Source organism: Zootoca vivipara, chromosome 4, assembly GCF_963506605.1.
Source record: "Zootoca vivipara chromosome 4, rZooViv1.1, whole genome shotgun sequence".
Lineage (NCBI taxonomy): Eukaryota > Metazoa > Chordata > Lepidosauria > Squamata > Lacertidae > Zootoca > Zootoca vivipara.
Window position 1 is genome coordinate 19,636,764 of NC_083279.1, and position 25,757 is coordinate 19,662,520.

General features: G+C 43.1%; 2 protein-coding genes across 2 annotated transcripts in view; one reads left to right on the plus strand and one right to left on the minus strand.

The window, feature by feature from the left end:
* UBAC2 (UBA domain containing 2) overlaps positions 1-25,757 on the plus strand; it is an 83,787-nt gene that overhangs the window by 23,500 nt on the left and 34,530 nt on the right. The gene's annotated exons all lie outside the window — the stretch shown is intronic.
* Positions 7,751-18,577, minus strand: GPR183 (G protein-coupled receptor 183). Its single transcript, XM_035114307.2, has 2 exons — positions 18,433-18,577; positions 7,751-12,266 (listed from the first exon to the last, which is right to left on the minus strand). The coding sequence occupies exon 2, from the start codon at positions 12,235-12,237 to the stop codon at positions 11,155-11,157; it is 1,083 nt and encodes a 360-aa protein (XP_034970198.1). The 5' UTR covers positions 12,238-12,266; positions 18,433-18,577; the 3' UTR covers positions 7,751-11,154.

Below are 25,757 nucleotides of genomic sequence, written 5' to 3' on the forward strand. Positions count from 1 at the left end.
TAATGCAACTAGTTCCCTGATTGGTTATATAGATCTTCTCCAATAAAAAAATATTGTGAATAATCTATAGGTGTATAAACAAGGCACGTTTCGTTCTTGTTACATATGTCAGCTGATTAAATATTTCCTCCTGTCTGCTAGTGTGGTTTTTCTGCTTTCCTACCCTTAAATTACTCATTTTCATGGCATAAACATAAAGCATTCATATGGCTGAAGTACTGCAATGTAAAGAAATAAACATGTTCACATGTATTGTTGTAATGGCTGTATATTATAAGCATACATTTTATTTATTTTTATAGGGCAGGGAGTTTCTGATAAATCATTATGCTTTAATTCTGTGCTCCTTTGGAAATCCCCTTGCAAATGTAATTTGTAACCCTTCTTTTCAAAATCGAAAGCACATTGTGAATGCAGAGGTTAGGTTTTTGCACTTCCCTTTCATTCCTAGTAAAAACTAATGATAACTAATTCTCCTACTGCTGATTGTGAGCCCACGCGCTAAAACCCTGTCCTTTGTACCTCCCCCCCCCCTCACAAGAAAGAGACTCTACCTTGATGAAGATTTGCTGTCAGTTGACCTAATACAAAACAATGAAATGCATAGCACATATATATGAAAGAAAGAAAGAAAGAGAATGCCATGGGCTGCACAGCATTGGCTGAGAGAAAATGAGGGAGAATTAGCAATGACATTCAGATGTCCCACCCTCAGAGACGGATGGATGTGGTCCTGTGATTCTGGGGAATTTTCCAGCGGAGAAAGAAGACAATCCTTTTGAAGCCCTAGTTCCGCTATGGAACAGCGATATGAAATGGGAGGTTGACACAATCGCTCCCAGTTGTAAATTACTGTAAAGTTGCTGTTTCCCCAGCATAGTGAAACGACATTTCCCGAAATGCCCTAGTTGTCATTAGAAATCTGCCTTGAATGATGGCCAGGGGTGCCGCAGACAACACTGGCCTCTGTCCCTCTTTCCTTCCTTCCCTCCCTCCTCTGATGTCCTCTCACTTCTATGCTTCCCAAAGGTTTGCACAGCTGTTTGTTGCAGCAGAAGCTGCCCCGAGGACTCCCAAGGAGAGGAGAGGAGGCTGAGGGAACACTCCACAAGGGGAGGGTGTTTGAAAAAAGGCAAGAGGCTGCCAGCTTTGCAGGCAAGGGGTGACATAACTGGGCCCCTGAGCCCCTCAGGGGTGCCGCAGAAAGAATGTACTTGGTCAAGGGAGCCGTGGACTCAAAAAGGTTGAAAACCATTGATTGCTAGGCCATTGGCTTATCTAGCTCTCCAGGATTTTAGGCAGCAGTCTTTCCTGAGTCCTACGTGGAGACACCAGGAATTGCACCTGTAACCTTCTCCATGTAAAATACTGAGCCACAGCTTTGTCTCAGGAACATTCTACCACCTATTAGCAGTTTGTCTGCAGAATGATGTACACTTTCAGCATACTGGTGGCTGATGCCTCATTTGCTATTGCTTATTTGCTTTATAAGCAGTACTCCATTGGGAACCAGGCAGTAGCTGTTCAGGAAATTGCTATTATTACCAGAGATTATGGAGTGGTGGTGGGGGGGGGGTAGCAAGTAAGAGCAGGCAGATTTTAGAAATCCTGCAGATAAATTGGTATGTGAACTTTTTGTACTCGACTCTCCTATGCTTTGGGCTCACTCTTCGAATTTTCATGCAAGCGCTCGTGTGTGGCATACCCTCAAATGTCCCTGTTTTCCAGGGACAGCCCTGGAATTTCAAAAGCCAAACCAGCTTCTGATTTGATCCCGGAATGTCCCAGTTTCCCTCCCCCACCAGCACCGCCAACGCTGAGCTCGGGAAGGAGGAAAAGCCAGTGCTTGTCCTGAGCAGCTGCCACGGCGGTGGCGACTGCGACAGAGCATCCTGTTGCCTCTCCATGGTCTCTCCATGGCTGCCGCTGCCAGCCGCCTCCCTTAAGTAGTGGCTGTTGGAGAGTGGGTAAGGAGAGGAGAGAAAATTGTCTTTGGTAAATGTTCATTGTGGCACTGTTTGCATGCATAGGTGAATAAATCACATGAGCACATGTTCACACATGTCCACAACAGACCTCAGGTTTCCAGAACTTTCAGAAGACGAGGAAGTAATAATTGAGGGGGAAACAACACAAAGCCCAAATACATCCCCTTAAGCACTAAGCACTAGTGTAGAGGTTTGGACTTTGGCTCCAGTGTGACACAAATGCACACTTTTTTTAGGCTGCTGAGATTTCAGAAAGATGAGAATCGATACTTATAAAACCAAGAGACCTTAGGGGGCTTTTCTTAAAATTAAGAAAAGCAGAATCATTGTTCGTGCTTGAGCAATGCTTGGTATGGGTTTGAGACTGAAAGTATTTATGCTGGATGTGGCAAATTCCCTAATAATTCCATGTGAAATTGTTGATTCTATATAGAACGCTGTCATCTTTTTGAGGGACCATGAGTATGGCATTCATGTGCTGTTGTTATCTTTGGATATTAGCAACACTCCAAATGATTCATCCCATTGTATTTAATCTATTTCCTTAAATATTCTGTATGCCCATGCTTTATCTTGTATTTATTTGCCTTGCCTTCAAAAGGCTAGAGTTATTGATGTAACTGTATTGCCCTCTACTGTTCAGTATCTATTATTGCTACAGAGCAGTCATGGAATAGTTTGACTTGCTGGTGGCCTATGTGACTGCCTTAACTCTGACATAAGAGATCAGAACTTACAATATGTGATCCATCAAGCCAAATGCAGCCCACAAACTTCCTTAACATATTGGTTTTTGCTGCATGCTTAGGATTGTAAAAACTGCCATGGTCATGTGTGAGTTTCAACTTCCTGGCATGCCAAATAAATAGCTGGTGGCTTGTGTTTGGCTTGCTCAACCATAAGTTGTACAGGCTTCCTACTATATTTAGGAACTAACATGCAAATTGGTGTTTGCCTTCCCTTACTTGTTTTTACATAGCCTGCACAACTTGTGACCCACTAAGCCAGATCCAGCCTATGCCCCTGCATATTGTGGTATGTCAGATCCTTGAAAATTATCTTTGTTTTTGCAGCCTTGCACAGATAGTAAATACTGTACAGGAGATTTATATATCACCCTTTAGCCCAAATATCCCAGGGTGGTGCACAATGTAAGAACATAATTTACGCAGCATAATTTAAAAATACAGAGCATAACAATATACAGCATAATTTAAAAAAATTTCATAACAGCCCCCCTCCCAACATTTAACAGGCCATAGATTACCGTATATTCCGGTGTATAAGGCGACTGGGCGTATAAGACGACTCCCTACTTTTCCAGTCAAAATATAGAGTTTATCCCAAACTTCCAACACACACCAAATAAATATTTTCTGTATCTCTTCCTCTCCCCGCTTTTTAAATACCAGTAAATGAAGCCAAAAGAGAGACATCAGTGCTTAAATGCACAGATGTTTAAATGCACTTACTTGCAGGCATGCTAAGAACTACAGGTAGCATTTTGAACTACCGTAGATTTCATTCGGAGAGAGGGGAGGAGAGGTGGAGAGAGGGAGAAGGGGAGGGAGCGCAGCCCAGAGCTGGCTCCACTCGCACTCTATTGTTCCAGGCACGGAGGCGAGTGGGGGGGGGGAGAGAGAGAGAGAAAGAAAGAAGCTGCTATCTTTCCGTGTTTTTCTTTCCCCTCTTCCTGCAGGGAAATAAAGCGGCAGTTGCTTACACACGCGTAAAAGGGTGCCGTTTTCTTTCTCTGCACGGAGGAGGGAGGAGGGAGAGAGAAAGAAAGAAGCTGCTTCTCTTTCCGTGCTTTTCTTTCCCCTCTTCCTGCAGGAAAATAAAGCGGCAGTTGCTTACACGCACGTAAACGGGTGCCGCTTTCTTTCCCAGGAGGGAGAAGGGAGGAGGGAGGAGGGAGAAAAGCTCCGCGAAAGAAAGCGGTGCCTGCTTGCATGCGAGTAAGCTGCTGCTGCTTTCCCTGCAGGGAAGAGGAAGGAAAGCCCCGTGCCGCGTCCCCTCTCGCTTACACAGTCGCTGCATATGGTGGGGATGCGGCTGCGGCCGTTTTTGAGCTCCCCCCCACCGTATGCGGCGACCGCAGAATCTTATTCCCGGCGGATAAGATGGCCCCCCAACTTTTGACAAGATTTTCCTGGGTTCAAAAGTCGTCTTATACGCCACGATATACGGTATTTAATGGCTGAAGGCCTGAGTAAAGAGGAATGTTTCCGCCTGGCGCCAGAAGACATGTAATGAAGGTGCCATGCAAGCCTCTCTGGAGAGAGCATTCCACAGATGGGGAGCCACCACAGAAAAATCTGGTTCTCATTTTGTCACCCTCCAAACCTCTTGGGGATGAGGGACATAGAGAAGCGCCTCGAATGACAAGCACAGGGTCCAGGTCAGTTTGTATGGGAAGAGGCAGTCCTTAAAGTATTGAGGTCCTGAACCATGTAAGACTGCAAAGGTCAGCACCAGCACTTTGAATTGGGCTTGGAAACTAATTGGCACATGGTGTAGTCGGGCAAGGATCGGTGTTATATGCTCAAACTGTCTTGGTCCAGTGAGCAATTTGGCTATCAAATTTTGCAGCAGCTGAAGTTTCTGAACCATCTTCAGAGGCAGCCCCATGTATAACGCATTGCAACCCTTGTCCAGATAGGGGCGTAGCTGGGCCATGAGTTGAAGCTGACAGAAGGCACTCTGCGTCACCGAGGCCACCTGGGCCTTAAGCAACAGCAGTGGGTCCAAAGCTACCGTATGTACCTGCTTCTTAAGAAGGAGTGTCAATCCGTCAAGAGCTGGCAGTCTCCCATCCATCTGGTCTAGGGAACCACCCACTAACAGTGCCAGCACATCCACTGCTACGCCTGCAGATGTAAAGGAGAATAGAGCTGTGTGTCATCAGCATACTGCTGACAGCATACCCCCAAACTTTATCAACCACTTGGTTGACACAGCTGTTGACCTGCATTCAACTTTAGGGGTTGCAAACTGTTGTGTGACTTTGGCATAGCTTTTAAAACTGTTGATATCCATGAAACTATTCATAAAACTACTTCTAGCTGTAGGCTTACGAAAGCCTTTTCTTTTCTTTTTAAAAATCACAACTTATTTTCTTTCCACCACCCTCGCAAATGTCTAAATGGATGGTGCAATATCTTGCAAAAGTGTCTTGATACCTTACTCTGATATGGTAGGGCTTCAAGAAAGTGATATTTCATGAATTTGATGAAACTTGGGGCTTAGACATGGTAATCCAGGTTCAAATACCATTTGAACCCTGGATTTTGTGGACGGCAGCTTATAGTGAATGAGCAGCATACTGGAATGGACCTTGGCTTCTGTTTGTGGTTTGTTTGGAGAGAAACAGACCAGTATGTGACAGCTTATTATCTCCCAAGGCTGCTTCACAGTATCTAGTCTTCTCTTTGCCATAATGAGTAAAACACTTTTGCTAGTGCCATCCAACATAGCATTGATACAGGCTCCTTTCCAGTGAGCAGATCTGAACATGTGAAGAGGGCATGTATGCATCATTAGTATTTTAACTTGCATGTTTTAAACTATTGTTGTACAGTATTTTTTTATTGATTTGTTTTATCCTTTCGTAAACGTGGTGTGTTGTTGTTGTTTTTACCATCAAGCAGTGTATACATTTTATTAAATAAATGAATAAAACCAATAAGATCACCTTGCATCCTACTGAGCCCCTTACATGTTTGTTTTTCTGGTCCACCACTCCAAGCAGCAACATCAAGGGAGATGATTATTTCCCCTTTTCTTTGTGTAGAGAATGGCTTTCTTGGATTCGTCTGTAGACGTAAAACCATGACAGCTGCTCACGGAAAGAAGGGAGCTTTTATGTCTTAGAAAAGCTTTGACTTCATTTTCTTTTTAAAATTTCATTTATTACTTGGTGATTTATTTTCTTGCCATTGTCTTGGAAGAAATGCTTTTCAAAATGAAAAAGTGCACACAAAAATTGGCAATTGTAACAAGTAGCTGCATGGCAGGACTGGTTCAGCACCTTGAAAAACCTCAGTATCACTTCCAATCAATATTGTCACCACACAAAAAGTGCTTAATGCGGTTAGAAGCAGCAAGGTATAATGAGGTGGCAAATCAAATGAGAAAGGTGTTTTGCCAGCAGTACCCTCACTTCCTTTTCTTGTTTGTTACTGATGGATATCATGTTGTGAAAGATTCTTGGGAGGAAGTTTTCGGGCTATTCTGAGAAAGCATTTCAAAACATAAACCACATGTTGTGTCTCTACCTTGGTAACTTGTATAAGCGCATACAGATGTGCGTTGACCTTAGTCTATTAGTTTTCTTTAAATGTTTGTTTAGAGGAAGGTATAGAAATTTCATCAGCTTTGCAACTGAAACATTAGTTTGTTTTTATCCAAGTGGTAAATATATATATACAAATAACTTTTCCAAAAGTGTGCTGTTTGAATTGGAGTTTGTACTGCAGGTTATTCTTAAATGTATTTCAAGATGATAGGTTGACTCCAAAGAGTGAGTTTCGGTGAGCCAAAGGACTTGGACTTTTTTCTTCCTTCCTACACATGATAACATGTCTCAAAATTCTAGTTACAGGTAGGTAGCCGTGTTGGTCTGAGTCGAAGCAAAATAACAAAATTCCTTCAGTAGCACCTTAAAGACCAACTAAGTTTATATTTTGGTATGAGCTTTCGTGTGCATGCACACTTCTTCTGGTATCTGAAGAAGTGTGCATGCACACGAAAGCTCATACCAAAATATAAACTTAGTTGGTCTTTAAGGTGCTACTGAAGGAATTTTTTTATTATGTCTCAAAATGTTTTTGATACTTAGAAAAGAGTCAAACCAAACAATAGGTTCCATTGAGGTCACAGACCTAGTTGTACAGATATTGTGAAATCATATTCTGCCTACTCACTTTTATAAATCCCATATGTAGTGTTATGTATAACACAGCTATAGCTACAACGTCTCTCAGGCTAGGGGACAGAACTAATATGTGCTCACACATTGTTCTTTAGAGCTCAGAAAAAGACTGAAAAGACCTGTAGGATGCAGTACAAGGGGACTGTATGGAATCCCGCCACTGTCTCTGCCTTTGTCACTGCTAAGTATGGTATGTGCACTACACTGTATTCTTGCAGGGACCAACTCTCCAGTGCAGTAGTACAATTGGCTCTTTGCTGCTGACACTAATATCATGTCTGGTTATGGAAGATATGAGAACCATGGTTTTTTGGAAGAGAAGCGGGAGAGATGGTGTTCCTGTGCTGGTTTCTGGTCTCCTGTATGAGAGAACTTGATTCAGGGGATAACATACCAGTAATTACTAGGGCTATGACATTTTCAACTAGATGGCAGATTTCTAAAAAATGCTTTATTTTTATACAAATAAAAGCTGCATGTGGCAAGGACACGCTTAGAACAGGCATTCCCTCCAGTATAAAAGTGAAGGGAAGATGCCTCTTCTAAGATGATATCTGCAGCACCTAAAGACACAGAGTTGGGTCCAGATTTATATACTGTGCACCCAATGAAATCAATCAGATTGTAGTCAGTCATAATTAATCTGCTCCATTGATTTCAGTGAGTGTGTTAGCTCTAGGTCTGGGTACCACCTTCTTCCTCATAGCCAAATATATTCAGATTCCATACATGAATTTCCTACAATTCAAAGGATTAACTAGTGACAACACTAATAATTACCATTGCTAATTATCAGCTTGTCTGCAGCATTTTGCTCAATAATCACATTTGAAAATACTGTCAATGTCTTTTTGCCTTGTGAGGCCACATTTATAAAGTGAAGAGTACCTCTGGCCAGGCTTAGTCACCATACTTCCTTCCTCTTCATTGCCAAGGATGAAGCCACAATGGGAGGTCATGAGATACTGATCTGAAATGTCAGGACTTTGCAGATAACTTGTGACTCTTTGCAGCATTGACAGTACCTCAGCCTAAATATATGTATGTCTTTTCCAGAAGGTTAATGACAGGCAGATGGCTGAATCTTAAGCCACTGCACATTGCATTTACCATCTCTATGCAATGGAAGGGACATTGCTGGACAGTAATAGTGATATCTGAAAGTACCTGCAATGAAATATAAAGAGTTTGTCTGCACCAACTAATTTTCATGCCCTTTGTATTTGCAGATACTTAAGTAACTTGTCCCATTACCCACACATCTCATGATCCTTGATAACTGGCACTTCCACTTATAGCGTCTCAGCAGGAAAGCTAGTAACTCGCCAGATACTAACTGCAGAAAGTTTGGTGCCTGGTTTCTCTTGCTTAAAGGGACAGAATTCTGTATTATCCTTTAGCATTAGCCACCAAGAACATTGCAAAAGGTGGAGAAGAGCTTGTGTCGTGTAGTAATAAAGAGGGTGGGATACAATTGATGGTCCAAATCTCAACTCAGTAATGGCTTTAGTCGAGACACTGTCTCACCATCAACATTAATACAGGAGTACTAGAACTGTGTTATCATCCAGGTTGTTGGGTTTGTTTGTTTTTTGAATATTATATACTCTCTGCTCTCTCTCTCTCTCTGTGTGTGTGTTTGTAAAAGTTTTTTTATGTTGACTATTATGTATTGTTTAATGCACAGATAGGGCACCAGGGGCCCACCACATTCTGTTAGACTCTAACTCTCTTAACCCCAGCAAGGATGGGAAGATGGTCAGGGATGATGGGAGTTGCAATCCAACAGCATCGCAAGGGCCATAGTTTCCCCATCCCTGGTTTAATACATATTGTATTGGGTTCGTGATGGCGAAACTTCTGGCATTGAGGGAAGACGTTATTTCCCACCTCCTCCTTCCCCCAGTTTCTCCATCTTGTGACCACCTTTGTTCAGCATGCAAGGAGTTGGTCCAACCAAAAGGCCATGGGATGGCTAGTGGGTGAGACAGGCAAGCAAGAAGGTGCTGGGCAGGCAGCTGCAAGGAGGCACACCTGAAAGTGGCTCCAGGCCACCATGAGAAACAGTGCTTTAGGGCACCATTCCTCACTAGCTTTACATTAAAGGGAATTGAGTTAATATGCCCCAGTTCTTTAAGCCTTTATTGTGTAAAGCTCTTCATTTTTTCGGCTTGAGCTCAAGTTTGCTATTACAACAATGTTTATAATAGGCATATGTGGCATTGGTACCTTTTTGTAGACCCAACTTTTCTTGCTCTTAGAATAAAACTAAAGCGTCCAGGAAAATAGCAGGAATATACAAATAAGTGAAATGAACATAGGTTGGATATTGCTAGTAGTTGGTTTTAATTTGCTTTGACTATATTTGTATATTTTCCTAAAGAATAGATATTGTGTTACATTTCCCCTTCAGACAAATAACAAAGTCGCTGATTGCCATGAGTCTCAAACCCTATTAACATGCCAAACATGATTTTTAGAAGAAGAAAATACCACCCTTAAAAGTCTAAAAATCAGGATGTTTTTCATCTGTCACTTCATGCTACCTAGTACCAGGCTCACGTGGGAATGCTCCTCTAACTCATTTCTGATGTTTTAAAATCTATCGATCCTTAAATGGAAGGAAGGACACTGCATGAGAACTGGTAGTGGTGTTAACTCCTGTTCTTTTGCTAGCTTGAGCTCTGCCACTGTTCCGCACCTGCACGGGCAGCTGTCATGTGCCACATGTTCACTGCTTGTTTTACTACAGAGCAACTGCTTTTAGGTACCAGTCCACAACTATTTATAACATCAGGAGGTATCAGAACTCCCACAATGAAACATACCACCTAATTTTCACTTGATATGTCTCTAAAAATACTACAAGTAGCTTATGCCATCCAAACCCCAAGCTCCAATCCCTGTTCCTGCTTCTGGGTTTCATTCTTGGGAGAGTTAGTGCCTTATAAAACTAGGTACTGCCCTTTACCACAATATCTCTCATTTTATAGACACATATTTCATAATTGCCAGTTTTTAAACTATTGTTCTGCTGCTTTACTTTTCCTACTGGAGAATTTTTTAAAGCTGAATTTATAAAATATATGTTTTTGTGCATATCTACCCATTCCTCAGTCTCTTATTCCATGAATGACTTCCCTTGCATTCTTAGTACGGTAATTTATCATAGTTCATCCTTAATCCAAGCAAGGTTATTGGTTTCTGCCAAAACACAGCTGCCTATATGTATGCGTGGGATTTAAAAAAAACAAGCCCATCGTGATCCAACGACCCCCTGATTCTGAGAAAGGACAGCACGTAGGTACAAGAACACAAACAAAAAGTCAAAGGATCAGGATGCAAAAGAACTCACTAATGGAAAACAAAACAGTATGAAAAGTAAACCAGAAGACTCAACAAAGGATTTTTAGGATGCAGATGTTGCTGATGGTAGATAACAACCCTTCCCTCCTTCCTCTTGTACAACATGCTACCGGTACATGTATTTTCTTCTTTTAGAAGCTAAGAGACAGGGTGTTTTTTTGCTTAAATCAGTGACTGCTTCCTACTGAACAGAAGTGCCATTCTTAGCCACACCCTGCTTCTGACCTCCTCCCTATCTTGGTTGCTTACCATCTGCCCAGCTGTGGTAGTTTCATACTCTACTGTTTGCCAGTATACTGCATATTCTTGGAGATGTCTACATGGTAGATTGGAAAGTCACACTGGTAGATTAGGCAAATCACCCCTTTCTTGTGACAGGAGGCTTTTATATATAAACGATGATTTTATATACATAGTTAATTACCTATGGAAAAGCAAAGATTATTGCATGCTTCCTTCCAGGTATATCCCTTGTGCCAGTCATAGGTGTTAAGGGTGAATGAACTGGAGTTAAACATTCAGTTTAATTTTAGCTTGCTTCTCTGTCTAAGCCCTAAATCAAAAAGTGATTCACTCTCCTGCCTGGGCTCCTGAGATTCAGAAATAGAAATAGACATAACTGCACCCCATGATAAAGTAACATGGACAAACAAAAACATGAAACCAAATTTTAAAAGCAAATACAATGCCAGTTTTTCTCTTTCTTGTGGCTACATGTGCTACATCACCACTCCAATCCATGCCACTCCTGGAAGAATAAAAATATTAGCTCCTTTAAAAAAAAAAGAAATAGTTCATGGTTTTTACTGTTACCAATGTTTTCTGAAATAGAAACTCTGGAAGCACATTTCAAATGTTAATTTGTGTTCACCTTTTCCCATTTAAATATGTTGAAAGGGGAGACAACTGTGTGTCTCCTATATCACGAGAGCTTTCCTCAGGAGCTGTTTTGACAGCACTCGATAGTGATATGCTTCCTTGACGTCTCAATATTTTCATGATTGTTCTTTTGTATCCTCTGCATGCAAAGAAATAGATGAAAGGATCCAAACAGCAGTTTAAATTCATCAGGAAAACAGTGTAATGGAGGGTCTTTTGGAAGATTTGCCGACTGCTGCATGGAATGATATCTTTAAGCACAATCTTCTTAATCATGTATACGATAATGGCAACATGATACGGAGTAAGACAGATGACAAAGACAACGATGATAAAAATAATTGTATTAAAAGCCTTCTTGTTGGTTCCAGACTTTTCAGCTAGTGGGTTTTCTCTTGCAATATGGCAGAGTTTGCAACTAATTTTAGAGTAACAGACTAGTGTAATCCCAAGGGGAAATGCATATCCCAGAAGGCAGGCTCCAAGAAGTATCCAAGGGAGATTTGGAATTCGTTCAAAGTTTGGGTATTCCATGCATGTTATTATTTCTCCTTCCTGGTATGACATTTCTTGTAAAAGCAATGGAATGGTTTGGGCAAGTACAAGACACCACACAAAGCAACAGATATACGTGGCACATTTAACTCTTCTGATCTTTGTGCGTAAAGGATGAACCACGGCGACAAACCTGTCAATGCTCAGGCATGTCATGAAGTTCACAGCGGCATAAATGTTGATGTAAAAGACAAGTGCTGAGAGTCTGCAGAGTGCTTCTCCAAATGGCCAGTTAAAGCCCAGTGCATAGTATGCTATTCTTCCAGGCAACGCCGTAGTGAAAAGAATGTCTGATACAACAAGATTGGTTGAGTAAATAGTAGTAGAATTCATTTTCTTTCTGTTCTTAACAATTACAGCTAAAGCAAGTGCGTTTCCAAGCATTCCGATTAGGAAAAGAACACTGTAGAACATGGGCAGCAGGATATGTGCCGTATCTCTGTGCTCATACAGGTCGCAAGTTGAATTATTAGTCTGATGGGCTGTCGAGGCAGCAGTGGCCCAGGCTGTTGCCATAGCTGATATATCCAGGAAGTTTAGGAGACCTAGAAAAACAGAAGAAAGGAGTGGGGTGTGTGTGTTGTGTTTAATATAGGCAATCATATTTTTCATTGCAAGTTGTCAATAGGTTAGCCTTGTGTAAAACCAAGTAGTTAAATTAGTAGTTAAATTATTTCGTCGTCTTCTTTTAAAAAATATAATTCCAGCTCTTTAAGTTTGGGTTTCAAAACAGCAATCTATAGAAGATCAGAAGTTTGCAATGAGATAAACCATGTTAGTAACTTGAAAGGAAGGGCCTAAAGCCATGCCCCTGGTTTCTTCAGGATTAACCTAAATGCTCACTGGCAGTGTTAATAAATGGAGAAATCTGCTTTCTGAAACTGAGACCTTGACACTAGACTTGGAACAGTATGGCAGAATGAACTTTCTGTCTGAAAGGATTGTTGGCAGACCAAGTCAGAAATACTTAATCCTTGCCGTGCTGCAAAATACACTGCCAAATCTTCTGATGTGGCTATTTTTTTCACCCTGTGAAATATTGCCTAGCCAATCTCCCTGGGAGTGGAAATTCCAAAGCCCACTTGTCCCAATGGCCCGCTCTCTCTGGCCACATCAGACTAACTTCTGTCTGTAATCCTCACATCATTCTTAAGAATGGAAGCAGCTGTGTGCTGTTAGAGGGAAAGTGGTGGGCAAAAGGAGGTGGGAGCTCAAGAGGCCAGGGAAGCAGCCAATAATTTATTTATTTATTTATCCGTTAATTTTTTTAAAAAAACAAAAGAAGTCAAAGCTTTGACTGCAGCTCTGTAGCATTTTAGAAGTAGGTCCTGAAGATTTACTTTGCCAAAAACAAATACGGTATTTTGTGTGTGGTCTTCTTTCATGTGAATTGAGCCTTTGCATTGTTTAAAGAGTTTCTATCCTCTCCCCAAACACCTGCAACATGCTCAAACTCACTTCTTCACACATATGCACACCCTTTGTTTCACGGTGTGTCAAAGGGGGAAATAAGTTTGTGATATTATTTTATGATTGCACGCCCATTAAGAACCCCCCCCCCGGTACACAAACCCACCTCTCACTTTCAGAACAGTAGCTCCTTATTTACCAAATAAAACTTTGCACATACTGTACATACTACTTCATAAACCTTTTCACTAGTCCAACAATTTTGCATGGCTATGGTTGTGTTGGTCAGTGGGAGCTCAATTATGAGCTTTATGAGGGGAAAGAAATAAAGTCTAGGTTCATTCATCTACAGTCCACAGTGGTTAGAAAGCTTACAATGTTTGGTTGTGGCAGCAGAAGTGGTTGTGTGGCTTTCAGCTCCCAAACTTACATGGAGTTTCACTCTGCTCAGTCTAGTGTGTTGTGTAGTTAGCAACCCTCAGCCACACAGATTGCTTCACAACTGTGTTGCAAAACTGTCTTGTGGCACAGTCAGGGCCGGTGCTAGGGTTTTTTGCGCCCTAGGCGAGATCACCTTCTGGCGCCCCCCCGGCCAATCATATATCAAACACAGGGTGCTAGCCCCCCCAGGGGAGCCCTGGGGCACGACCCCGCCGGCGGCCTTCTCCTATGGGATTGCAGGACACAGAAGCCCTCGCTCCAACCCCGCAGCCGCCCTTGTGGGTCGTTCGGCCCGGCTCCTTAATGCCACCTGGCTCGTGCCACACTCACCGGCCACACTGAACTCACCACAGGCGGAGACAGCGCCGTCCCGGTGCAGGCAGATGTCGGCGACGCCATACTCTGGGCACGCAGCGCGGCCGGGGCCTCGCAGAGCCCCCCGGCCCCATTCAAGGAGGCAGAGCGCGGAGGAGGAGCCGGCCGCCAAGGCAGTGAGCTCAGGAGACCCGGAAGCGGAAGGCATGACCCTCCCCTGGGCGGCTGCTCCAGCGCTGCGCCCATCATCTCCCGCTCGCTCTCCTGCCGTGGCCCCGCGAGCGCCTGTTGCAGCTCAGAGCTTTCAGGCGCCGCGGCAGGCACTCTCCTGCCTGCCTGCAGCCCCGGCGACTCGCCGTGCTGGCGGAGAGTGAAGGCGATGCCGGAGCCCTCACTCTGCCTTCTGGGCACAGCGGGCGCTCAGCGAGCAGCAGGCTGGCCAGCGCAGCGCCCCCTCCATGTTGGCACTCTAGGCGATGGCCTAGCTCGCCTTAATGGTAGCGCCGGGCCTGGGCACAGTTAATAAAAACAGGATATTAGTTCAGTTTGTAGTAACATTATTTCTGCACCTCACTAGCTGTCTTGAATGATGAGGGTATATTCTTTGATTTGTAGTACTGTATATCTGCAGCAGCAGCAACTTAGAGCTCAGTCCATATTGTGTTTATTGAGAATTACATTTTGTGCAAGTACAAAAACTAACCTAGCTTGGGGGGGGGGGAGAGAGAACAGATGCAGAAAAGAGGAAGGAAGAGACTTTGCTGGTACAACTCCTAATGATTTTTTGTTTCAAGTCCCAGGGAGCTTTTAATAGGAGACATGAATAGATAGAACTGCTCCTCCCAACTTCTGTGTATTTCACAATATTATTTATACTGTATGTGGTTCCTAATTTTGGGGTTTCCAGTAGTTGCAATGTAAACAGCAGTTTGCTTCAAATGTTTTTGAATTTGTTGTGCTTAAAGAAATAGCAGTGATTTATGTGCTGAGAAGCTGGCATCTGTATTTGCATCCCTAGACAGAAATGCATGGAAGAGGAGCTGTAGATGTGATCCCCCTATCTCACAGCCAGCACAGCATTTGCAAAGCTCTTTAAAGGAAGCTGGAATCCTGCTGATTGTCTGTTTTCATGGGCTGTGGGAATTGGTGGACTGAGACGTTCCTCCAGTTCAATAATTTCTGCATGGTTATAGTTGTGTATGGAAGATGTATTGGACAGTGAGAGCTCCACAAATAGGCTGGGTTATTTGAATAGGACAAAGTTAAGTATGCGCTTGATTAAACTTTGAAAAGCCCCCCTCTATCCCCCTTCTCACTCTGTGGCTGATTGGTGCAATTCTAGCCTTCTTTAAGGGCTGTTGCACATGCACAATGTCAAATCAGAGCTCACAACTGCAAAATAAAGAAGGTTTTGAAACATTTTAGTATGTTTTTATGCTTAAGTATACCGGTTCCGTTCCATATTCTGTTCAAACTCAATACATTAATCAAATGTCCTTTTCCAGATTTTTGATTTCGGGGACAATATTGTGATAGATAAAAAAAAAGCTTTGTAAATTTATCTAGTTCATAAAGCAGAAAGCCTGTCAAAATATCAAGAGAGGATGAGTGAAATAAATGCAGGTGTCCATACCCAAAATGATATTGAATTATTGCCAATGTGAGGTTAGGATGACCAGTATCTAGCAGGAACATAGCATATGGATATACCGTAGTTGTGCACAGTTTTGAAATGTGATTGCCCGTGAAAAGTGAAAAACTCTTAGTGTCATATCTATTAATTCTTAATTTGGCAGAGAACCCTAGAGATGTCAAAATGAGTTGTTGAATGCATTAAACATACATTCTGCAGTGATACAAACCAGCATGCATATAACCTTTCTCTCTAATGGAGTGGTTAAAAGATACACAACCAACCTCAACTTGTCAGATTTGGTACATTAAAATAGGATTTAGCTGTCAAATATACATAAAGTGCAACGATCATTATCACACTGAAATCAATGACAAAACTTTTTGAAAGTGTATGATTTGCAGTTGTTCTTTAATAAAAAGTCTGAGGCTGCAATCGTATGCGTGTTTATCTTAATGAGTGCCACTGAACACAGTGGAACTGAGTTTTGACTATAAATATAAGAGTGTGCTGTTATTTTGAGGGGGGGGGGTCAAACTTACTGTGGGATAAAATATATATGAGAAAATGCATTGTGAATATGATTTTTCTGCCCCACTTAAAAAGCCAAAGTATATTACAAGGTCACTGTTCAACATAAACAATGAAACATTGTGAAACCTGTTAATACACCACTTGGAGTGAGAACCAATGTTGTGTGAACGTTCACACACACAACAGGGCTTCTCTTCCCTTCCCTTCCCCCTGTAGCCCACTGTGTGCTCCAAAAATCTGCTCCAAAGGGTCATATGACACACAGGGGAACCACATGTTGAGATTCCTGCATTGCAGGGGGTTGGACTAGAGGATGCTCAAGGTCCCTTCCAGCTCTACAATTCTATGATTCTCAGAGAAACCAGGGATTCCTGTTGCGCCACTAGCTTCCATTGCATGAGTGGGCAAGCAGCATTGGATGTTATCCGAGGATTGAAGCCCCCTGTCAATGCTTACTTGGAAGTAAGCTCCAGTAGACACAGTGTCCATATAAATCTGGACAGGTTTGGGTCATGTGGGGACTGCATACCTCTTTTGGAGTAAATCTAATCAGTGGGGGGGGGGGGTAAGAACAAAAGCCAGTGGGGGGGGTCAGAACAGGTAGCTAAAAAAGGGTAAAGGACCTCTGGATGGTTAAGTCCAGTCAAAGGCGACTATGGAATTGCGGCGCTCATCTCGCTTTTCAGGCCGAGGGAGCTAGCGTGTAGCCAGCATGACTAAACCGCTTCTGGCGCAACGGGACCCTGTGATGAGTGCCAGAGGGCAAAGAAACGCCGTTTACCTTCCCGCTGCAGCTATTTATCTACTTGCACTGGCATGCTTTTAAACTGCTAGGTTGGCTGAAGCTGGGACAGAGCAATGGTGGGAGCTCACGCTGTTGTGCAGATTCGAACCGGCAACCTTCTGATCGGCAAGCCCAAGAGGCTCAGTGGTTTAGACCACAGTGCCATGTGCGTCCCTTTGTGATCAGAACAAAGCCCATCTTGTTTGGCATCCTTTTCTCATAGTGGCCAATCAGATGTGTATAGGAAGCCGAAAAGCAGGACACGAGTCCAACAGCACTTTCTCCATTTGTGTTTACCTGCAACTGGTATTCACAGGTATACCACAGGTATATCGCTTCCATTACTTGAGATAGCACCCCTCCATTATAAATAGGCTAGCCTTATCTTCCACGAATTTGTCTAAGCCCCTTCTAAAGTCATTGCATGGCGCCCATCACAACACAACAGAAAATTCTGTTTTCTCATGTGCTGTGTGAAGAAACACTTATTTTTGTGTCTCCTGAAACTTCCAGCTTCATTGGGTGACTCTATGTTCTAATATTGGAAGAGAATGAGGAAAAGGTCTCTCTGCCTACTTTCTCCATACCGTGTGGAACTTTTCACACCTCTGTATGTCCCCTCTTGATTCCCTTTTTTTCTAAACTAAAAAGCACCAGATACTGTAAAACATGCATAGGGCTGGACTACTTTAGAACAATTTTTCCCGAAAAGTGGAAAGACATTTTAAAACATCCTAGAAAGAAATAGTTTTAAAGAAAAAATTCATTTTTAAAAGGGAACTGTAAAGTCAATTTTTGCATTCTTTAAACATGAATGGTGATTAAACTAGTTTGTAAATTACAGCTTAATATTACTACATATCCTATAAATACCTATCCTTTATTCTTTAAAAACTTGTACTGAACCAGTTTTTTTCTTCTAGTACTCTTTTAATATAAGGGTTAATTTCCAGTTCTAACCCCCCACCCCAATATCTATATTAGAAACACTAACAATGTTGCAATTGAAATTAAAGTTATTTGTATTCCTGCAACAGATGTTAACTACAGTCCTACTACATGCTTCTTATTTTTCAACTTATAGAAACATTTTAGCCAGAAAAGCAAACACTTTACAAATCTAATTTACGGTACCTTCCCCTCGACTTCCCTCCCCTCCCTTCTACAGTTATTTCTTTCATATCCTTTTGTTACTACGTATCCAATTCAAATATATTTATAAATTTTCCTTTATCCTCCCCTTAGTTATCTCTTACTGCACGTGTTTATGTCAATCCCGCTAATGTTTTAATTTGTTTGCAATATGTCTTCAAATAATCAATAATTTCCCCCCTTCTATTTTAAAAAGTATCTCTTCTTTATTTCTTATTCTTCTTGTGAGGTTCTCCATCCCTGCATATTCCATTAAGTTTCATTGCCAATTTGCCCTGCTACATGCTTCTATGAACATTGCTGTATCATAAATATTCTCCACAAATTGCTTCTCCTGTCTAAAGAAGTGCCTGCTTCATAGTCACATCAGAAAATTGGACTCCCACAGCAGTTTAAATGCCTTATTTTGAGAAGAACAAAATATAGTCTTCCCTCTACTCACTTTATCAGTAGTTTGTTGAGTCCTCTGTTAAGTCCTCTGTGTGGTGCTTGCCCTCGCTACTCATTTCAAATGCAACTGTTTCCCCTTTGCATGTTGTTCTTACGAGTGATTAGGTCAGACTACACTTTTAAGGAGTTGATGGCATTTCCCCTCCCTATGGCTGAAGTATACCTAAAAAAACAGTATGGGAAGTGACAGCATCTATTCACCTCATGTTTTTCATGCTTCGTTCCCCCCCCCCCCAAGAGTGTTGTAGCGTGTTAACAGCCTTTAAAAAAGAAACCGACAGATCGTGGTTTTCATAGACCAAACCTTACTTCATCAGTTCCCCCCCCAAAAAAAAAGGTCAGAAAAGCAGAGGGGAAAGTTAAAATTGCTAGATATGATATCTACTGTAAGATGAAGGTGTTTATATTTTTGCCGGATGGGCTATGGTGTGGATGCTCAGCGTTGTTGCAAATATCAAAATCTCAGCCCTCTTGTGAGGGCATTGTACCATGAAATGGTTCTTGACACCAAGGTCCAGACTTCATATCATGATGGCAGCAAGGCATCATACTTTTCCATGTATAAGACGAGGATTTTGTTACTGTGGCAAGGCCTTTTTTTGATTGGGTGTTGCAGCGGCATTTGGGCGGGCGATAGGCAGTAGCTGGCGGTGAGTGGACAGCCATTTGGTGGTTTCTTTGTGGCATGAATGTCCCCCCCCCAAAAAAAGCTCAACAGCTCTGGAAAACCTCCCCCCATTTTCTTAATGTTGAGTCTCCCAAATTAGAGGGTATCTTATACATGGGGGCGTGTTCTCCTCATCTATATATTTAGATTCAGAGGCCCGCGCCAAGTGGCCCATATGACCCCCCCCTCCTTCTGTCTGGGCCTGTCTGTTGCTACGGGGTTGTGGGGCTTCACTATTTGACACACCCCCCGGCTCGGGATTTTTAAAGTAGTTCTCTGCGTCCCAGGGCGCATCATCACCCCCAATCCGTAATCTAAATATATAGAAATGTTCACGATGCGTGCGCAGGGGCCAATGTATGGAGATACAGGGGTGAGGGGACAACAGAGGGCTCAGACAAAAGTAAATACTGGGAAATGGAACCCAGAAACTGACATTTCTTTCTCCAAGAGTGGGGGCCAATGTAGGAAGATACCGGGGTAGGGGCCAACACTCCCCAGGGACAACAGAGGGCTCAGACAAAAGTGCATGCTGGGAAATAAAACCCAGAACCTAACAGTTCCTTTTTGAAGGGTGGGGGCCAAGATATGGAGATACTGGGGGGCGGGGGCAACACTCCCCAGGGACAACAGAGGGAAGGGTATCCTACCAAAACACAGGGATGAGCCGGGGTGGAGGGAGAAGGGGCAGGATACGTCATGGATCGGGACAGGGTGGGGTGAATCACAGGAAAGAACCACAGCAACGCGTGGCCGGGTCAGCAAGTTCACATATAAAATGGGATTGAGAGTGTGATTTTCCTTTAGCAGTAAGAGGACACCTAGGGCAAGCAAGGGTACACATCCACAAATAAAATCTAATTAGCTAGACAAGCCACTCAAAGCAGAATTTCCCACACTAAAAAGGGAAGAATTGTGATGTTTACTTGACATTTAGCCAATGTTTTGTTTACCTAGAAACAAGTATCAGGTTTTGGTGAAAAGTGAGGTTTTGTGGGGTAGATAGGTTTTGTATATCATGGTCTGACTAAACAACTTTAAGCATCTAGTGGGTTTCTGTGACAAAGAAATGGGAAATGTTTTGAAAGGGCCATGGTGCTGTATTCTGTATCATCTGCTTTGTGGGGTTTTCAGGACCTTCCTGACTTAAAAAAGAAGAAATTGTGTTACATAATGAATGGGATGATAGAAGCCTAAACTAAAAAGCAGTCGTTCCATAGGAAATTACCTGGGGTATCTATGTATGTCAATTCCCTGAAGCATCTCTTGATTTTAGTGTGGGGGGTTTTTTACAAGTAAATTCCACACCAGTTAATGCAAATCAGTCCATGAGTTGTAAATGTAATCAAGTTTGCAGTCATATTTGTTCAATTACTGACAGTTAACTGGTGTTAAGAGGCTGACAGTTAACTGGTGTTAAGAGGCAAGCTATTAATATGCTATGTGATTTTTAATAAGCTGTCACCTGCTTAGTATTTTATACTATAGTCTTTCCAAAAAGCAATGAAATGCTCAGGTGTTTTGTTTTTTAAAAAATGTAGGCATGTGATCAAAATAGTACTTAGTGCGACTTCAATGATGCATTAAACATGATTCCATTTATGGATTATGTGATTTGTGGTGCTCTTGTTTGTGCTTAAAAAACATGTTTCCAAAGTACACTGCCATTAAGCAATATGGCAGCTGCCTCGGGTTGGGGCTGCAACAGCCCCCGAAGCTAGCCTGCTAAAAAAAGTGGTGGAACTTGGGGTCTCAAATTTCAGCCCTGTGCAATGCCAAAATTTGGTGCCCCCGGCCTCTCACTTCCATTTTACATAATAGTTGCAGAGCCCCCTGTGGTGCTACTGAGGCTTTGCACCCAGTGCAACTGAACCAGTTGCTCTCTCCAAATCCGCCTCTACTCCTAATCTACCCTCAGGTACAGCAGATGATGTTGTTCCACTGTGAGTCCACTCAGTTTCTGCATCTGAAATAACTTTCATTCCAGGCTGCAAAATGTCTTTGGCCAGGCCAAAAGGAGGAAGCTGCTTTTAAATTTACATAATCCACAGTGCCATGACATTTATTTGCAGCTGGATTCAAATGCCAAATATCTGAATGCTTTTCCATACAGTTTTACCCTTTCCCCTGACATGTTCAGTTTTGACGTGCATTCAACATTTGACTCCCCACCATCGATACATATACCATGTGATCAGAGATAATGGGGAAGTCTGATAATCATGGGAAAGTCTCTTTTGCATTGTCTGTTGGAAACAATTATAGTCTCAAAACTCCAGACAGGACTGAAGTACAGTAGAACCTCTACTTACGACCGCCTCTACTTGGGCCCGATCCAAGTCGCGACCGCAGCAAACCCGGAAGTAAATACTGGGTTTGCCGCAATTCACGCACGGCAGAAGTGGCTTCTGCCATTTGCGCGCGCGCAGAAGCAGCTGCTGTTGTCTGCATATGCGCACAACGGTGCTTCTACCAGCGACCCATTTAGCCTAAAGGATAGGCCGCTAGAACGGATTATGGTAGTAAGTAGAGGTTCCACTGTAACTCCTTTCCCTGACTCTACCCTCTATCAACTTCTAGCACAGTAGTACTTATGCAGCACAATGATGTTACAGAGTTCAAAGCTGATAAATAGATTGTACAATTTGACTGCACATGCAGCACCCTATTGTCAAATATCCCCATCTCCTCATTATGAAGTCTCTCCTCCCACCTCATATCAGCAGCTCTGGGTTTTAAAAACAATAAAAGACCAAACACTAATGCTTTTTAGGTCAGAGAAACTTGGCAGCAAAGGAGACATGATAGTGCCTGGTTGGAAACATCAGGCCCAGGAACAAAATCTTGCTCTCCAGATCTCTCTTACTAGTCCCTGGTACTCTACCCCAAAACAGTGTCGCTTACTGACTTGGCTCTGCACTTGACTGTTTTTGCCTGGCTGGCATGTGTTTTTAAACTGTGACAATGTCACTTGCTTGTGTTGATGGCGGATTGAATGATGTAGAGACCTCTGATTTTTCTATGACTGGAATGTAGCCTACTCTACAAAGGAAAGAATTGCATCCATTGCTATGCCCTCCTTTGCCTCTTAGTCTTCCATCACTGGCCTGTGGTTGCTGGCACATTGGCCCTTGGGCTGAAAAAAGGTTATCCACCCCTGTGACCAGGGACGTACCCAGTGGTTGACCAGGTTGGCCTCAGCCCATCTGTTTACTTGGTGGGCTGCTCCTCCACTGCTCAGAAGAGGCATGCAGGCTCTTCTGAGCACCTCAGCAGAATACAAGGGATGGGCAAGGGCACAAGGGAGTCTAGGTATGCCTTGTTAGAGATTCATTCCCCGTGTCTGCATTCATGGGATTGTTGTCTATCACATGATGATATATGTTTTCATTCCACAGTCGGACGTGACGGAAACAGGATGTTTGTGCTACTGTGTTTCCTGAAGAGGGACTATTGTCCTTTGTTCTTTCTCTTTGCTGCCTGATGCTAGAGAGAGAGGGAGCCATGTTGCTGTGCTCCGTGTGTGTTTATATGTAAATAAACGTAGATTAGCCAAATGCTGTGCTACTGAGTTCTGTTACGCAATTACTGTATGCAAACTCTGCGGATCTGTAAGTGTGCTGATGTCAGTAGGCATCAGTCGCTGTGATGTTCAGGCTGAAGAAAGCTTTTGAAGCTCCCAAACGATTGACCAGGAGGGAGGGAACATGCCAGTCGGGCATGTGTCTCTGCCATGATCCTTCTTGTGGGTAAGAGATCCTAACATGCCTCTGCCTGTCACCAGCAGCGGAGCTAGCCTCTTGGGCACCCAGAGTGGTGCAATCTGGTGCGGTGGCGATCGCACCCGCAATCGCGCCCTGCCAGGATTTTGTCACACCCCCCCCCCCAGGGATGACACGTGGGGAGGACCGCCCCCCCTTTTCCTACGCCCCTTCCTGTGACAGAGGTTTATAGAGACTTATAGTATGGAAAAAGGGGATAGAGAGAGAGTCTTCTATGTTGAACTCAATACTAGAACATTGTACTAGAACTCAGCTTTTCACAGTAAGGTCAGGACAGACCAAAGAAAGTGCTTATTCACACAGTGCATAAATAACCTCAGGAATTTGCTGTGGTTATTCACCATGACTTGTAAATATAGGCTCTCTGTTCAGAGGTAATGTAGTTGTTAATACTAATGACTGAGGGAAGGGGCAAGCAACAGAGAGGAGCTGTTGCCTTCATGCTTGCTTGTAGGCTTCCCAAATGCTTGAAGCTGCCACTGTAAAACAGGATGCTAGGTGAGATAGACCATTAATCTGATCCACCTTATAGTCTTATTTTGGTGCATGTGCAGACAAGGCTGAACTTATTTTATATATACAAGCACTTTGACAGAAACCTCTTCTGTAAGTAAACATATTACGTAACAAGAAATGGGCATTGTGATAGAGAGTTGCAAAACCTCAAAAGCACAGAGAATAAGGAACTACATGGTTAGGATGCTTCTGGATAATTTTTTGCCTGTGCATCTTCGTTATCAAAGACCTGTCCACACATGGCTTTATACAGATGGATGATGAAGATGAAGAAGAAGAGTTTGGATTTGATATCCTGCTTTATCACTACCCGAAGGAGTCTCAAAGCGGCTAACATTCTCCTTTCCCTTCCTCCCCCACAACAGACACCCTGTGAGGTGGGTGGGGCTGAGAGACTTCAGAGAAGTGTGACTAGCCCAAGGTCACCCAGCAGATGCATTTGGAGGAGTGGGGACGCGAACCCGGTTCCCCAGATTACGAGTCTACTGCTCTTAACCACTACACCACACTGGCTTCACTGGAATTATAGGGGGGAAATACAGCTGACATTCAATTTCTTGTCTGCCATACGAGAACCCCTGCACTACCAGAACCTTGGTTGTGATTAGTTGTTGCCATGTGACAGAATACATACTGGGCTCTCTTATCTTTTTCAAACATATTAGATAGGACTGCATTTTCCGTTTTCTACTGGTATTTTCCATATTAAAAACCTTTTTACATGCAAGGGCACCACACTGACTTGCATTACGCGTGTCAGAATGTTAATTTTTAAAATGTCCTTAAAAATATAGCTCACCAACAATTTTCTGATTTGAGGTTCTAATGCCTCCCCAGGCCAATGCTCTGTTGATTTATGGCGAAACAGAATACAGTACCAGTAATGTACACCTGAGACTTGATGCTGACTTTAGAAGACCACTGGCTACCTCCTTCAATCAAATGAGGTAGCAGCTCTCTGAGGGCTCTTGTTGTAACTGAAGGAGGAAGCCTTGACTGGCTTTTGAGGAAATGCTGGTGTTCTGTTTTAATGGTTTGTTTGTTTGTTTACATTTGCAAAGCTAGTAATACTTCCGTAAAGAGTGATTTGCCTAAGACCACACAAAACGTACATGAGCACTGCAGTTTCCTGGATCCAGGGGCGTTGCAATGGGGGGGGGCGATGGGGGCTGTCCGCCCCAGGTTCCACTGTGCATGTGTCATTACGTGGTGGGGTATCGCTGCCCCCCCGCGACTCCAAAGCTCCAAACTCCAGGTAAAAAGCCCGCTTGGTGTGGCGGGTATGCCGCACCGAGCGGGTTTTCTACCTCGAGCTTGGCGCTGGAGGTGCGCGGCTTTGGAGGCGCAGGGGCGGTGATTCCCCACCATGTAACAACGCATGCGTTCTTACGTAGCGCCCCCGCTCCCCCCCGGGTGCATTGCAATTTGCCACCCTGGGTGTTGCATCACCTCACTACGCCACTGCCTGGATCATATTCTTTTATGCGTTGCACCACAGTCTTGGCCTCAAGCCCCGTACACAAGCATGGCTGCCTGTCTTAAAGTTTCCCGCAAAACCAGTATGGCAGTAGCACTATTCTCTTAGAGCCACTGCTCCCGAGCATGGCCAGACACTAAAGATAGAATCAGTGAGACAGCACAGCAGAGGAGAAAATGCATGTCACCAGGTCTGTGAAAAGCAGCACAAGAAACAAGGACATTTGGCCCCTTGCTCACCCAGCTGCAGTATTGCTCTCTATCCTTTGAGGGAGATGATGCTAAGAGAATGTATGAGGCTAGAGAACATTTGCTCTTTGCAGGAGAATGTGCTTAAGAGAGAACAAAATAACTCAAAGTACCTTGTGTATGTGCAACAAAGTGGGAGAGCTAGAGAAATGCTTCTGAAAAAAATAACTGGGTGTGACCTTGCTGCAATAAAAAAACTTGTGTGTTTTGGTCTTGAGATTTCACCTCTACGCACATGGTTTCATGTTATTATTCACAGAGATACTAAATAGGTGGTGATGTGTCTTGAAAAGGGCTGTGAATCAGAGTTTTGAAATTCCTGTTTTCTTGCTTTTCTTCTACTTGAATTTGATAAACTGCATCCCGCCCCCTGCCCCCCCCCCGGAAATATTATGTGTTTTATGCTCTTTTGTTGTTTGCTCTTTAAGTAAAAGTAGCTACTCAAAATAAGCTACCATTGTTATACTGAAATATATTCATAGCTGCCAAGTTATCCATTTTTTAAAGGGATTTTCCCTTATGCTGAATAGGCTTTCTCGCGAGAAAAGGGAAAACTTGGCAGCTATGAATATATTCCTACTGCTTTTATAGGGCACAGTTTTCTAAACAAGTCTTTCTGTGAAAGCC